The following is a 15,034-nucleotide window of genomic DNA, read 5'->3' on the forward strand; positions in this document are numbered from 1 at the left end:
CCCCTCCCAGGCCAAAATTTGAATAAACTTTAATCTGAATTACTTAAGGATGCTTTCATATTAATATTACTAAACTATGACCCTGCTTGTAATTCTTGAGAAGAATTCTAAAGTATTCCCATGAAATGAAAACTTTCAATATGACCCCACCCTATCCTTGGTGTACTGATTTCAACAAATTTAAATCTGGACTAATTGATGATACCTGTCTATTAACATGACTAATCGTAGGAAGAAGATTTTTATAGACTTTTTGTTATATATTCCCATGTAAAACTTTGATTCCCTCTGTGGCCTCATCCAACCTCCGGGAGCCACACATTAAACAAACTAGACTCTGAACTACCTGAGGATGCTTGCTTGTCAATATGAATATGGTAATCATGGCCCTATTGCACTTGAGAAAAAGCTTTTTAAAGTTTTACCTTTTATATCCCATATATCATGGCCCCACTCTACCCAGGTGAAACTTATTTTCATTAATTGATTACTGAATTTTGAATTTAAAAAAATGGGTCGGTTGGTCGAAATAAAAATATATACAATTTAAAGCACCTTTGTAAAAAATAAAGAAAATTTATACTTTGATATATTATTTCAATGTTTATTATGTTTCAGACATAATTAGGCCCAACTGTTTATCTCATCCCCCAACAACTCCCCCGACCCGTCCCCCCCCCCTCCCCCTCCCCCTTTGATGGGGGGTCTTGATTAGAACAATTTGGATCTGCAATCTCTAAGGAAGATTTCACATCAGTTTTGGTTTCGTCTTTTTGAACCAAGTGGTTCTTGAGAAAAAGAGTTTTGAATTACCCCCACCCTTGCAAGAGGGCATGGAACATGAAATGAACAAATTTGGAAGCCCTTTACCCAAGGATGCTTTGTACTAAATTTGGATCAAATTGACCCAGTAATTCTAAAGAAGAAAATGAAAATAAAAGAAAGTTTACAGACAGGCAGATGGATGTATAGTCAGCGGGATGGACAGACAGACAAATGACTGGGGATCAAAAAAGCTCTTGCTTTCAGCTCAGATGAGCTAAGATCAATCCGATTGGTTCATTTGACTTTATATAATAAAATACGGCGTCCTATAGGAATGACAACACAATACATTTTGTTTCTCTGTTTCTATTTTGTTGCTATGGCAACATTACTTGTGTATGATATAAAATTTTGATAATTATTAATCAAATTACATGAAATGCATTTTTAAAAAATCAAATTATAAAGAATGAATCTTATTTTAATCCGTTTTATGCAACATTTGGGCAATTTACCCACTTTATAAACTGTAAATTGCCCCAAACTAATTTATATCATATATTTTGGTTCCAAGTCAGATTCATTCCTTAAATGAAATGACCCATGTTTTTCTTGCTTTGTAGCTACATATGTAAATGTACATCATGTCAATAAACACTTGTCAAATAATGAAATTATAGAACTATTGTTTAAAGGTCAGAGTATGATTATAGAGAATCTATAATTCTAAAGTCAAAACATGAGAGTTAACAAATGAGTTTATGGCTTGCATCATTGCTCATATCAAAATGCTCTTTTTTTACCTGGAGTGGGTTAAAGGGTGAGCTGGCAGGTGCTTGTTTTTTTTTACCTGGAGTGGGTTAAAGGGTGAGCTGGCAGGTGCTTGTGGTCTGGTCCCTGGTGGCCTGATCCCAGCCCCAAGATTAAGACCTGAAAACCCTTGCTGGAGTCCTGCAATTCCTCCTCCTAGTAGGGGATTAGTGGACGGTCTGATTGGTGTTCCTGTCCCAGGTCCGGAGGGCATTCCAAGCTGTGCCAAATCATTCAGATCTAATCCTCCACCCCTTCTGTTCGACTCATCAATCAACACCATAATGGCTTCCTAAATGAAAAGGTATTGTATATTTGTATGAATATTTACATGTAAAAATCAACTACACAATGGCTTCCTATCTAATGAACAGAATACACTGCAGGACAGAAAATTCATACACGTGTAGTTCACCCAATTGTTTTTAACTTTTTGATCATCAAAAATCTTGATGCAAAATATGAGCTGTAAAATCTTTAGATAAGATAATTGGGCACAGAACAGATATTTCTAACTTTGTTAATGTTAGAGACAGAATTTGACCTTGGAAACATGACCTTGGTTCATTGCTAATATGTATCATTTAATTTGTCAGCTTATTAATCAGCATTAACCTTTGTATGAAATTAACTTCCAACATCTCTTCATTACAATGTTATGATTTGACAAAAAGTATCAATTCTTTTCTTTGTGACTTTGGCCAAATGACCTTGTTATATAGACATAACACACTGTCTGTTTGTAAGCAACCTATGTGTCAAGTCCTTACAGTGTTTAAAGTGTTAAAACATGGTGGACACATGATAACATACAAAATCAGATCACACAAAGTTACTTGAGTGACCTAAGAATATTAAATCTGCATTCATTGTGATACATACAAAATCCCTCTCCCCAAGGGAAGGATATTTAGACTGAGCTACAGCCTGGACCATCTCCTTGGTGACAGGGCCTTCCTTTTTATTTTCCTTGACCATGGCAGCCACTCTCTACAAAACATCGCAGTAAAATTGCAGGATATTTGACTTGATTGATTTTCAGTACAATTGTCAAAATGGGTGTTTTCCTCATTTGTTATACATGTATTCAAAGGATATTTACTTATTTAAAAACCTCATCCAAAGTTAACATTTCTTTACCTTTAAATATATATCAGAATGGGGTTCATGGTTAGAGTAATGTATATTGACTATAAATTTATCTAACAATAATCTATCTATCAAACTGAATATGTTTATTACCAAATATTGTATATCTTACCCATTAACATGTTATTTACCCAATAATTAATGTTTGAATTACCTGATAATGTGTGAATTACCTCATTAGCCGGCAATGCATAAATTACCCGATAATATGTCAATTATCCAATAATACGTAAATTACCTGATGCATCTGATACTTAGCGAGACTCTTTACATCACCTGCCAGGACAATACGAGCTCCCCACATCACCTCAACTTGAGCAGAAAAAGTCTGGTAAAAACAGTGAAAAATAAGAAAAGTTAATTTTACATTAAATCAAGTGATGAATGTACAGATTTGACTGCGTAAGCTTGAGGGTATAAGTTTGTCTGTAAAAGGTTGAGTGAACAAGTTTGATTGTAAAATGTTCAGTGAACAAGTTTGATTGTAAAAGGTTGAGTGAACAAGTTTGATTATAAAAGGTTGAGTGAACAAGTTTGATTGTAAAAGGTTGAGTGAAAAAGTTTGATTGTAAAAGGTTGAGTGAACAAGTTTGATTGTAAAAGGTTGAGTGAACAAGTTTGATTGTAAAAGGTTGAGTGAACAAGTTTGATTGTAAAAGGTTGAGTGAACAAGTTTGATTATAAAAGGTTGAGTGAACAAGTTTGATTGTAAAAGGTTCAGTGAACAAGTTTGATTATAAAAGGTTCAGTGAACAAGTTTGATTGTAAAAGGTTCAGTGAACAAGTTTGATTATAAAAGGTTCAGTGAAAAAGTTTGATTGTAAAAGGTTGAGTGAACAAGTTTGATTGTAAAAGGTTGAGTGAACAAGTTTGATTGTAAAAAGGTTGAGTGAACAAGTTTGATTGTAAAAGGTTGAGTGAACAAGTTTGATTGTAAAAGGTTGAGTGAACAAGTTTGATTGTAAAAGGTTCAGTGTATAATATAATAATAAATAAAATTCAAATTTAATTTAAACTTGTATAAGTTTGTCTGTAAAAAGCTGAGTGTACAAGTTTGATTGTAAAAGGTTCAGTGTATAAGGTTTGACTGCAAAAGTTGGAGTGTATAAATATGAGTGTATAATTATGACCATATTAGGTTGGTTGTGCAAGTTTTGGCTGAGTGTAAGCTTCAATGTATAAATTTTTGTCTACATTTGACTGTAAATTTGAGTGTATAAGTTTTGATTGTGTTCGCTTGAGTGTATATCTTTGACAGTAATTAAAGTTTGCGTGTATAAAAGTTTGACTGTGCAAGTTTGAGAGCATATGTTTTGAATCGATATGTTCGAGCATATAAGAGTTTAAGTGTGACAGGTAAAGTTAGAGTAGCCTTATATACTGTCTGTACTGTGTAAGTGTGACAGAGTAACCTTATACTGTCTGTACTGTGTAAGTGTGACAGAGTAGCCTTATACTGTCTGTACTGTGTAAGTGTGACAGAGTAACCTTATACTGTCTGTACTGTGTAAGTGTGACAGAGTAGCCTTATACTGTCTGTACTGTGTGAGTGTGACAGAGTAGCCTTATACTGTCTGTACTGTGAGAGTGTGACAGAGTAACCTTATACTGTCTGTACTGTGTGAGTGTGACAGAGTAGCCTTATACTGTCTGTACTGTGTGAGTGTGACAGAGTAACCTTATACTGTCTGTACTGTGTAAGTGTGACAGAGTAGCCTTATACTGTCTGTACTGTGTGAGTGTGACAGAGTAGCCTTATACTGTCTGTACTGTGTGAGTGTGACAGAGTAACCTTATACTGTCTGTACTGTGTGAGTGTGACAGAGTAGCCTTATACTGTCTGTACTGTGTAAGTGTGACAGAGTAACCTTATACTGTCTGTACTGTGTGAGTGTGACAGAGTAGCCTTATACTGTCTGTACTGTGTGAGTGTGACAGAGTAGTCTTATACTGTCTGTACTGTGTGAGTGTGACAGAGTAACCTTATACTGTCTGTACTGTGTAAGTGTGACAGAGTAACCTTAAACTGTCTGTACTGTGTGAGTGTGACAGAGTAACCTTATACTGTCTGTACTGTGTGAGTGTGACAGAGTAACCTTATACTGTCTGTACTGTGTGAGTGTGACAGAGTAGCCTTATACTGTCTGTACTGTGTGAGTGTGACAGAGTAACCTTATACTGTTTGTACTGTGTAAGTGTGACAGAGTAACCTTATACTGTCTGTACTGTGTAAGTGTGACAGAGTAACCTTATACTGTCTGTACTGTGTGAGTGTGACAGAGTAGCCTTATACTGTCTGTACTGTGTAAGTGTGACAGAGTAGCCTTATACTGTCTGTACTGTGTAAGTGTGACAGAGTAACCTTATACTGTCTGTACTGTGTAAGTGTGACAGAGTAACCTTATACTGTCTGTACTGTGTGAGTGTGACAGAGTAACCTTATACTGTCTGTACTGTGTGAGTGTGACAGAGTAACCTTAAACTGTCTGTACTGTGTAAGTGTGACAGAGTAACCTTATACTGTCTGTACTGCGTGAGTGTGACAGAGTAACCTTATACTGTCTGTACTGTGTGAGTGTGACAGAGTAACCTTATACTGTCTGTACTGTGTGAGTGTGACAGAGTAACCTTATACTGTCTGTACTGCGTAAGTGTGACAGAGTAACCTTATACTGTCTGTACTGTGTGAGTGTGACAGAGTAACCTTATACTGTCTGTACTGTGTGAGTGTGACAGAGTAACCTTATACTGTTTGTACTGTGTGAGTGTGACAGAGTAGCCTTATACTGTCTGTACTGTGTGAGTGTGACAGAGTAGCCTTATACTGTTTGTACTGTGTGAGTGTGACAGAGTAGCCTTATACTGTCTGTACTGTGTGAGTGTGACAGAGTAACCTTATACTGTCTGTACTGTGTGAGTGTGACAGAGTAACCTTATACTGTCTGTACTGTGTAAGTGTGACAGAGTAGCCTTATACTGTCTGTACTGTGTAAGTGTGACAGAGTAGCCTTATACTGTCTGTACTGTGTAAGTGTGACAGAGTAACCTTATACTGTCTGTACTGTGTAAGTGTGACAGGTAGAATTAGAGTAACCTTATACTGTCTGTACTGTGTAAGTGTGACAGGTAGAATTAGAGTAACCTTATACTGTCTGTACTGTGTAAGTGTGACAGAGTAGCCTTATATACTGTCTGTACTGTGTAAGTGTGACAGAGTAACCTTATACTGTCTGTACTGTGTGAGTGTGACAGAGTAGCCTTATACTGTCTGTACTGTGTAAGTGTGACAGAGTAACCTTATACTGTCTGTACTGTGTAAGTGTGACAGAGTAACCTTATACTGTCTGTACTGTGTAAGTGTGACAGAGTAGCCTTATACTGTCTGTACTGTGTAAGTGTGACAGTTTTGAGTTAGAGTTGCCTTACATTGTCTGGCCTCCCAACAGGAACATAAATAAATCGAACACCATTTGCTGCAATCATACTTTGCATTGTGCTAAGAACTCCAGGGGTTTCCTGCAATCATATAAAATAAGAAGTATTTAGATAAACTCACAAAGCACTCCCACACCTGGTAATGTCTACTAAACCTATAAAAGTCCTATTAAAGAAATTCACTCCATATTCTTCCAAAGTCCTGTTAAGACATTTGTTCAAAAATCTTTCAGTTAAGAATGGAATGAAAGAGTACAGGTAAAAATGTATGGACTGAAAAATTCAAGTCGATAAAATAAAATGCTAGAGACATGACACCATAAGGTGAACACGTGAAGCTAGCACCACCCCCATGTGATTTGGATCCACTCCTTTGTCACTGTGTGCTCTCTTTCATATCAGTCTTACCAGTTATAGATTTCTTAAATTCTGCATAAAACTGCTATCAAAATTGTGTAGGAACTAAACCAGAGCACGGAGAATACGGTAGAAACACAGAGGATTATAAACAAAAGAGCTTGAGAGAAAAAGGAGTTCATTAATTCAAGGCTCACTGATCTATATTACTTTAACAACAGAACATTTTGTTTATCTCTATACTTCACTATAAGATTGTAAAAGAAAATAGTCAATGTTTCTGTGACAACCTGTTTTGAGGTTTCTTCAGATACGGAATCGGATCCCTGGGTATTGGAAGAATTGGTAACAAAACCATCAGAAAAAATAATGATCCGGGCATGTAGAGCTTGAGAGCCCTCCATCACTGGCTGTTGTGCTTCAATGTAATTTTATAAAACAGTGTAAAGTAAAATAATTAGAAATTTTACAAAAACAGTTATTAATACAAAGTCACCTTTGAGTAACTGCAGTTACATGATCATGTAAATAGTGTAAAATGCATTTATAAAGGATATCTTCAAACTTTTCACATTTGTTTTCACTGGGCAAAATTGACAGTGGGAAAAATTGTAGAAAAAAAATCCAAGAAATGGGCATATAATTGTAACTTAAATTGTAACAAGATGTATGAGGGCTGTTCAATATGTAATGTGTATTATAAGATATCTCAAAAGCATTCGACTCAAATAGTGAAATAAACATTACATCCCTTCACAGTATTCTCCATGGTTTGAAATACATAATTTCAATCTCTAAATCCCTTTCTGAAATGTGTCACGGTACGCTGATTTAGGTAGACCTCTGAGGCACTGACTGAGGGCTGAGCCAAGGGCTTGTTGGGACTTGTAACAACAACCAGATAAGAACTTTTTAAGTTTTGGAAAAAGGAAAAAGTCGCATGGGGAGTATTTGGAGAGTATATGGTGGGTGTGGCAAGACGGTAACCTTCTCTGACTTCAAAAATTGCTTCACAAGGTCAGATGTATGTGATGGAGCATTATCATGAAGTAGACGAACATGCCTAAATCCTGACACAGGGCGTCATTTATGATAATATTTCTTGAGCTTTATCGATAATATAATATCTCGGTTATACCAACTTGTAACACTTTTGCCCTTCGGCACCGGAATTTGTATGGCTATACCATCACATGAGAAGAATATGCAATAAAGAACCTTCTTTGTGCTTATGGTTCTTTTGACAACTACAGGCCTTCTATAGTGTTTAGTTAGCAATATTTTGTTTCCAATTTTTCTTACTGGTTCAAAATAGTGAACCCATGTTTCGTCACCAGTAACAATGTTTGCAAATTGTCTTTGATTAAATTTGGGAAACATTTTGAGCAATTGCTTAGCGGTTTGTACTCGTACCCGTTTTTGGTCATCTGTCAATATATGCAGTATCCATCTGGCAGAAATCTTTCGTACTTTCAAAATGCTCTTCAAAATGAAATGCACCCACGATAGCGATATGTCAACAGTTTTGGCAATATCACAAATCTTCTATCTGCCATCACTTTCAATTATTTCTGACTTTTGAGACATTTGCCTTGCCTGTTAGTCACAGGTCGGCCAGATTTTGCTGTATCTTTGACGGACTCTGTGCCAGTCAGAAATTTCTTTCTCCACCTATGAACTGTCTCATAAAATACCTTATCAGACCCATAAACTTCCTCCAATTCTGTAAAAATCTGCATTACCGAATGACCGAGATTTGTGTGAACTTTTATATAAGCTCTAATTTCTTCAATATTCTGAACCCGTTTCCCAACCATTTCTACAACAGTGGTCAACGACTGGCTCTATTGAAATGACTATAAGTTTAAAACTATATGGATCAGGATATAGGGCTCACGGCGGGTGTGACCGGTCAACAGGGGATGCTTGCTCCTCCTGGGCGCCTGGTCCCACCTCTGGTGTGTCCGGGGGTCCGTGTTTGCCCAACTATCTAATTTGTATTGCTTATAGGAGTTATGAGATTGATCACTGTTCATTACCTTCACCTTGCATGGAGCTGAAGGCTCGTGTTTATACCGTTGGAAAGGTATTGAATAGAGCTATTGAAGAGTATCATCATCCACAAAATCATGCAAAGCGTCATCGTGCTGTGGTACAACACACATTACATATCGAACAGCCCTCGTACTGTTTATGATATCAAGTCAATGTAACACTGGGTGAAAAATTGGCTACAGTATTTCATTGCATGTACTGGAATAACACAGATGTGATATTATTTGGATTTACATAAATTTCTTGTACTGTCGTGAACAAGGTTTGAAATGAGGTTATATTTGGTGCACTGCAGCTACATACAGTCAAACTGCGCTATCTCGAACTCAGCTGGATTGAGAAAAAACCTCAAGATATTCAATGATTCGAGATATCGAGGGTAAAATACTTAAAGTTGCGACTTCTTAATAACTTTGACATATCCAGGGTATTCAGTGTATCAGTGTTCCAGATACCGAAGTTTAACTGTATTATAAAGATAATGTGAAAGTTACGGAAGTGGAACATGTGACTTTATAACATGAACAGACCTCGCCGGAGAGCTCCCTGACTCAGTGCTATGGCCCGCTGAAGGGGGGTGCTTCCTTGTGTGTGGACCCTATCTGTAATCAATATTTGATGTTTAATTATGATACAATGGTGAGGAAATTGATCTGATTTGTTCAAACCAATCTTTATCTGATAACAAATTTAGTCCAGATCATAATACGAGATAGACAAATTCACCCAGGCTTTGTCTGATGAGCTGGTAGTCATTTGTCAGATGTTGCACCACACAGGTATCATTACCACACGTAATAACACACAAATTCTCCTCCAAACCGTGGTCCATAGAGACACCTTCCAGTTCTGTAAAATACAAATAATGAAATTGGATCAAGTGGGAAAAATTAGGATGAAATTAGGATGAAAGAGAATGCCAACATTTAACTTTCAACTGTGTTGACCTTGACCTAGAAAAAAACCTCTAACCTGACATCAGATTCTGTATGGCCTCTTTGGCCTGCGTTATTCCATCACCCCTCATGCTGTCTGATGTGTCCAGGATGATGATTGTATTCGTTCCAGTGCCACAAGAGTCTGTACAGGCAGTTGCTGAAGATGAGGCAGGTAGAAATGATCTTTATTGCGAGTTTACTTATTGCTAATGACAATAATGTTTACAAACTAAAATACCTTTCTCCGCTTCTTGCTGGATTTCTTGTCCAAAATTCTCAGTTGGATTCTGGTAAATGCCTGATGTGTATACCAGAATAAAATAAGGAAAATAAGTACATGTGAAACAGACAACATAACAATGACACTGAAAACACATTAACAGTAAAATAAAAATGGTCTAAGAATATAACAACAAATGGCTACCCACAGGTAACTTTAACAAAGTCTGACATGCTCTAACCAGTTATCGGTTGTGACGCTTTCTAAGATTCACACCTCTCCAACAGACTGCACTTTACATTGATCTGACATGCTCTGACCTTTATTTAGTCTGCTCTGACAAACTCAAATCTTTAGCCATCATCGGAATCCCACAGTCGGACGCACTTCTTTTACCTCCCATGGGACACAACAATGATATTTTTGCTGGAAGGAGTGTCTTGGCTTCTTTATGCGATTGGTCACATAACCATTCCTTATTGCAATATTCAACCAATGGAAAAGCCCCCTATTTCCAATATTCGGGAGAATAGAGAAAACATGGCTTTAGAAGCGAAGATTTTGACTACGTTAAGTTTGACAAGTTATAAAGCTATCGGCAAGATGCTTTACAACCTCTTTCTTTGTCAGTTTGTTTTGAAATTAATTTTATTCAAAATATAAACATACCTAACAACTTACCTCTTTCCTCCTACATCTGGTCTACTTTTGTGACCATTGACTTGTTGAGTTTGCATACCCGATTTAATTTATTCGTACAAAGGCTGCACGGAAATGATGCATCTGTTGGGTGAAAGTTTTGGTACTCTAGAGCATAGGTATACTGTTCAAGTGAAGTTTTTGTCAACAGAGCCCTGTAACCCCAATCTTTGATAGTGGCACAACAATACACGCACTTTCATGGGTGCCGCCATTACTACTGACAATTAGCATTTCGAGAATAATTATGGCAATTCCCATTGGTCCTTGATAGGTTACATAAGGTCATACATTTTAATGAGTTATGCAAAAATATTGGTGTTGTGTCCCTCAGGAGGTTAAAAAAGTGTGACCGACTGTGGGTTTCCGACGATGATCTCTAGCCTGCTCTAACACACTTTAACCTTTACCCTGCTCATTCACACTTTAACCTTTATTCTGCTCTGACATACTCTGACCTTTACCCTGCTCATTCACACTTTAACCTTTATTCTGCTCTGACATACTCTGACCTTTACCCTGCTCATTCACACTTTAACCTTTATTCTGCTCTGACATACTCTGACCTTTACCCTGCTCATTCACACTTTAACCTTTATTCTGCTCTGACATACTTTGACCTTTACCCTGCTCATTCACACTTTAACCTTTATTCTGCTCTGACATATTTTGACCTTTACCCTGCTCATTCACACTTTAACCTTTATTCTGCTCTGACACACTCTGACCTTTAATCTGCTCTGACCTATAGTCTACTTGGACACACTTTTAACTTTTAGTCTGCACTGACATACTTTGACCTTTAGCCTGTTCTGACACACTCTGACACACTTTATTATATATCCTGCTCTGACCTTTACCCTGAAAGGTCACACTCTGACCTTTAGCCTGCTCTGACATACTCTAACCTTTATTCTACTGACACACTCTGACCTTTAGCTTCTTCTGACACACTCTGATCCTGTGGGGATCCAGGTTAGAATAGGTCCTCAGTACCCCTTGCTTGTCATAAGAGGCAACTAAATGGGGCGGTCCTTTGAATGAGACCACAAAAACCGTGGTCCCGTGTCATAGCAGGTGTGACACAATAAAGCTCCCTCCCTGCTTAAAGGCAGTGAGTGATGAACACAGGCCTAAATTTTGTAACCCTTCACTGGCAATGGTGACACCTCCATATGGGTGAGCAATATACAATCAATCAATCTGACACACTCTGACCTTTAGCCTGCTCTGACACACTCTGATATTTAGTCTACTCTGACACACTCTGATTTTGAGCCTGCTCAGACATACTCTAACCTTTGGTCTACTCTGACACACTCTGACCTTTTTATTCTACTCTGACAAACTCTAACCTTTAATCTACTCTGACAAACTCTAACCTTCACATTGCTCTGGCCTTTAGTCTACTCTGTCACACTCTGACCTTTGGTCTACTCTGTCACACTCTGACCTTTTGTCTACTCTGACTGGTGACATTTACCTGGCCTTCGTCCTGGATTTTCTCGGAATCTGTGACCCCCAAACATCCTCCGAGTTCCCCCTGCTCCTGATGTACTGTTGTCTTATTAAAGATTTGTAATACAATTGTTACTATTTTGATTAAAACTCGTGGAACAGAGGTTTCAGTGTCTAAACTCAAAGTAAAACGTCTTCCATTCAAAGAATGAGACAATACTGAAGATTCCTGACAATACTACATAGACACCTACCAACAGTCTGAGGGATCGCTCCGTCTCCCTGCATAGCAGCTAGTACAGCTTTCCGGTCCTCCTCGGACATTCCCTGAAGGTTACTTAGTACATTGGGGTCAGTCCCTCCTCCAGACACTCCCCCAATACCTCCTCCATCAAATCCTTGTCCTGCAAAGTATGTTCATATCATCAAGTGAAGGTGTCATTTCATAATTTTATCTTTGTAAAGACTACGACTTCTGCAAACAAGAGGCCAACAGTCCTTATCGGTCACCTAAGTACTAGTGAAAAAGTATCACTACTCCCAAGGACTATGAAATCTAGAAAAAAATTCCTGTTCTGAACATCTAAGCTAAATTCTAATGTTCAGCAACAGTATAAAACAAGATGTGTTCTTAAAACTTCAATGGCCTCAAAAAGTGCATACACTGATGAAAGGCTTTACATAATATGATAGGTGTATTAACATTAAAACATTAAAAGATATGACTAATTTAGACCCATCCTTACGAGTCAAAAACCTGGGTTGTGAAATTCACCATTTTTTGTATAAAATTTCTGCTAATTCCTAAGTATGCATTTAGATTTTATACAGTATCAGCAAACTTACACATAAATACTATATACTAAGTTTGGCCCCACCCTGGGGTCGGAACCCCTACCCTGGGGATATTCAAATTTATAATTTTGATAAAAGAACTACCTGCTCTTTCTAAATATAAATTTATAAGTTTCAATTTAGTATCAACAGCATTAAAGAAGATGTTATTTAAGTGTTTTACACATAAACATTACATAGTAAGTTTTTGAGCAGTTTTTGCCCCTCCCCTAACGCCCCAGGGGTGAAGGAATCCTGAAATTTACAGTTTATATCCCCATTGTCCCAAAGATGCTTCATACCAAATTTAAAAAGAATTCGAATTGTAGTTATCAAGAAAAAGTTAAAAATTTCTATTGTTCACACATTTAATAACTGACCATTTTTACCCCACCCTGATACCAAAACCCCTACCCCTGGGTTTATCAAATTTACAATTTTAGTAAAGGACTATCTGCTCTTTCTAATTATCAATTTAGTTTTAATTTATTATCAATAGCACTAAAGAAGATGTTATTTAAGTGTTTTACACATAAACACTATATGCCAAGTTTGGCCCCACCTTGGGGTCAGAGCCCCTACCCAGGGGGTCATGAAATTTACAATTTTGGTAGAAGCTTCCTTGCTCATCATTACTATATACTCACTTTCTCTGCTAGATGCTCAAGAGTAAAGAAGAAGATTTTTAAAGAATTACATAAATTTTACAGTTTTTACCCCAACATTAGGGCCCCTTGGGGTGGGGGTGGGGGATCATAAAATTTACAAAATCCAGTCTCCTTCACCTACAGATGCTACATACTAAATTTGGTCAAGATTGGCCTAGTAGTTTCTGAGAAGAAGTTGATAACAGACGATGCATGACTATGGACGCAGACGAATAGCAATAGGTCACCTGAGTGACTCAGGTGACCTAAATATGGATTACCTTGTAACATGGCAGGATCGAAAACATTCTGTCCCATTCCCATCATGCCAGAAAAATCACCTTGACCTCCAGCCATTGCTGGATTAAACATCTGGTGTCCTTGACCTTGTCCTGCAAAAAATGTTCATATTATCAAGTGAAGCCTAGGGTGTCATTTCATAATTTTATCTTTGTAAAGTCTCTGACTTCAGCAAAATATGGATTACCTTGTAACATGGCAGGGTTGAAAATGTTTTGTCCCATTCCATTCATGCCAGCAAAATCACCTTGACCTCCAGCCATTGCTGGATTAAACATCTGGTGTCCTTGACCTTGGCCTACACCTCCCTGTTCATTGAGAAAGGCCTGTAGATTTTGAATTCCGTCCCCTCCAAATGCAATAAAACACAATTTTAGTTTCTGTTTTATCTTTCACCACAACTCAAAAATCTGCGACAACAAATTCAATGATGCATGAGTTTTCCAAAGCTCATGTGAAACCTCAATGCCAAGAGCTCATGCGACCTTGAGCAGGTAATCTCACCATTTGTAAGCACCTAACTTACTTTTAACGTCATATAACTTGTACTAAATATGAAATCAACTGAAAAATACCTAAGTAATATCTTGAATAAGATAACTGTCATTGAATTTCAGCCTTGACTGAAATCATTGAACTTTTTCAAGAAAAGCATTTAAAGGGACTGATTCACGATTTTCCCCAAAATTTTGTTTTTCACTTTTAATGATCAAAATCTATTGTCTAATGTGTTTAAAAGATTTCACATAAAAATTAAGGTTATACATTATCACAGAAGCTCATTTTAGAAAGTATATTATTTGTTTTGTAAACAGAGATTGCGATATGTTATTGTTTACGAAATTTTCTAAAAACAATGGATATCGATCTAAGTTTATTATACATTTCACATTTCAAGCATTCTTTGGGTAAACTATGTCATCTAAAAGTTAAAATTTGTGACTATGCATAATTAAGATGCTTTATATTACAAATTTAACATTTCACTGGTTTGTTTGTATACATGAAAAGACACTGAGTCTTTGTTTACATTTAACACAAATTTAAGGCTATAATATTGCTTTTATTCTTGCGTTCAGATGGTCAAAATTTTGGCTGTCAACATCAAATCCGTTATATTTTTAATGTTTAATCGAATTAACATCAATATGAAAAATATTTTATTAAAAAATTGTGAACCAGTCCCTTTAAACAATTGTTAAGGCCTCATGTGTCAAGAGAATCTCCTTTTTTATTGAATGAGAGTTATGTGCCCTTTCTTTCAGAATTACCCTGTGTTCATTATTCACATATCCATACTTTGCGCAAGTTACCTCCCTTGTCCACCATCTCACGATGAACAAAAACATATTTCCCTACATTTGCCT

General features: G+C 37.0%; 1 protein-coding gene across 6 annotated transcripts in view; it reads right to left on the minus strand.

Annotated features, from left to right (window-relative positions):
* LOC125651791 (uncharacterized) overlaps positions 1–15,034 on the minus strand; it is a 28,226-nt gene that overhangs the window by 9,842 nt on the left and 3,350 nt on the right. For all 6 annotated transcript variants that reach the window (XM_056166461.1, XM_048880555.2, XM_056166462.1 and 3 more), the window contains exons 3-15: positions 13,855–14,016; positions 13,649–13,759; positions 12,141–12,290; positions 11,912–11,992; positions 9,748–9,807; positions 9,544–9,666; positions 9,298–9,420; positions 9,102–9,173; positions 6,807–6,934; positions 6,151–6,240; positions 2,963–3,052; positions 2,458–2,565; positions 1,616–1,867 (exon numbers count right to left, since the gene is read on the minus strand). In XM_056166461.1, the coding sequence (XP_056022436.1) occupies positions 1,616–1,867; positions 2,458–2,565; positions 2,963–3,052; positions 6,151–6,240; positions 6,807–6,934; positions 9,102–9,173; positions 9,298–9,420; positions 9,544–9,666; positions 9,748–9,807; positions 11,912–11,992; positions 12,141–12,290; positions 13,649–13,759; positions 13,855–14,016 (1,550 nt within the window). The remainder of the gene's footprint in view (positions 1–1,615; positions 1,868–2,457; positions 2,566–2,962; positions 3,053–6,150; positions 6,241–6,806; positions 6,935–9,101; positions 9,174–9,297; positions 9,421–9,543; positions 9,667–9,747; positions 9,808–11,911; positions 11,993–12,140; positions 12,291–13,648; positions 13,760–13,854; positions 14,017–15,034) is intronic.

Source organism: Ostrea edulis, chromosome 5, assembly GCF_947568905.1.
Source record: "Ostrea edulis chromosome 5, xbOstEdul1.1, whole genome shotgun sequence".
NCBI lineage: Eukaryota > Metazoa > Mollusca > Bivalvia > Ostreida > Ostreidae > Ostrea > Ostrea edulis.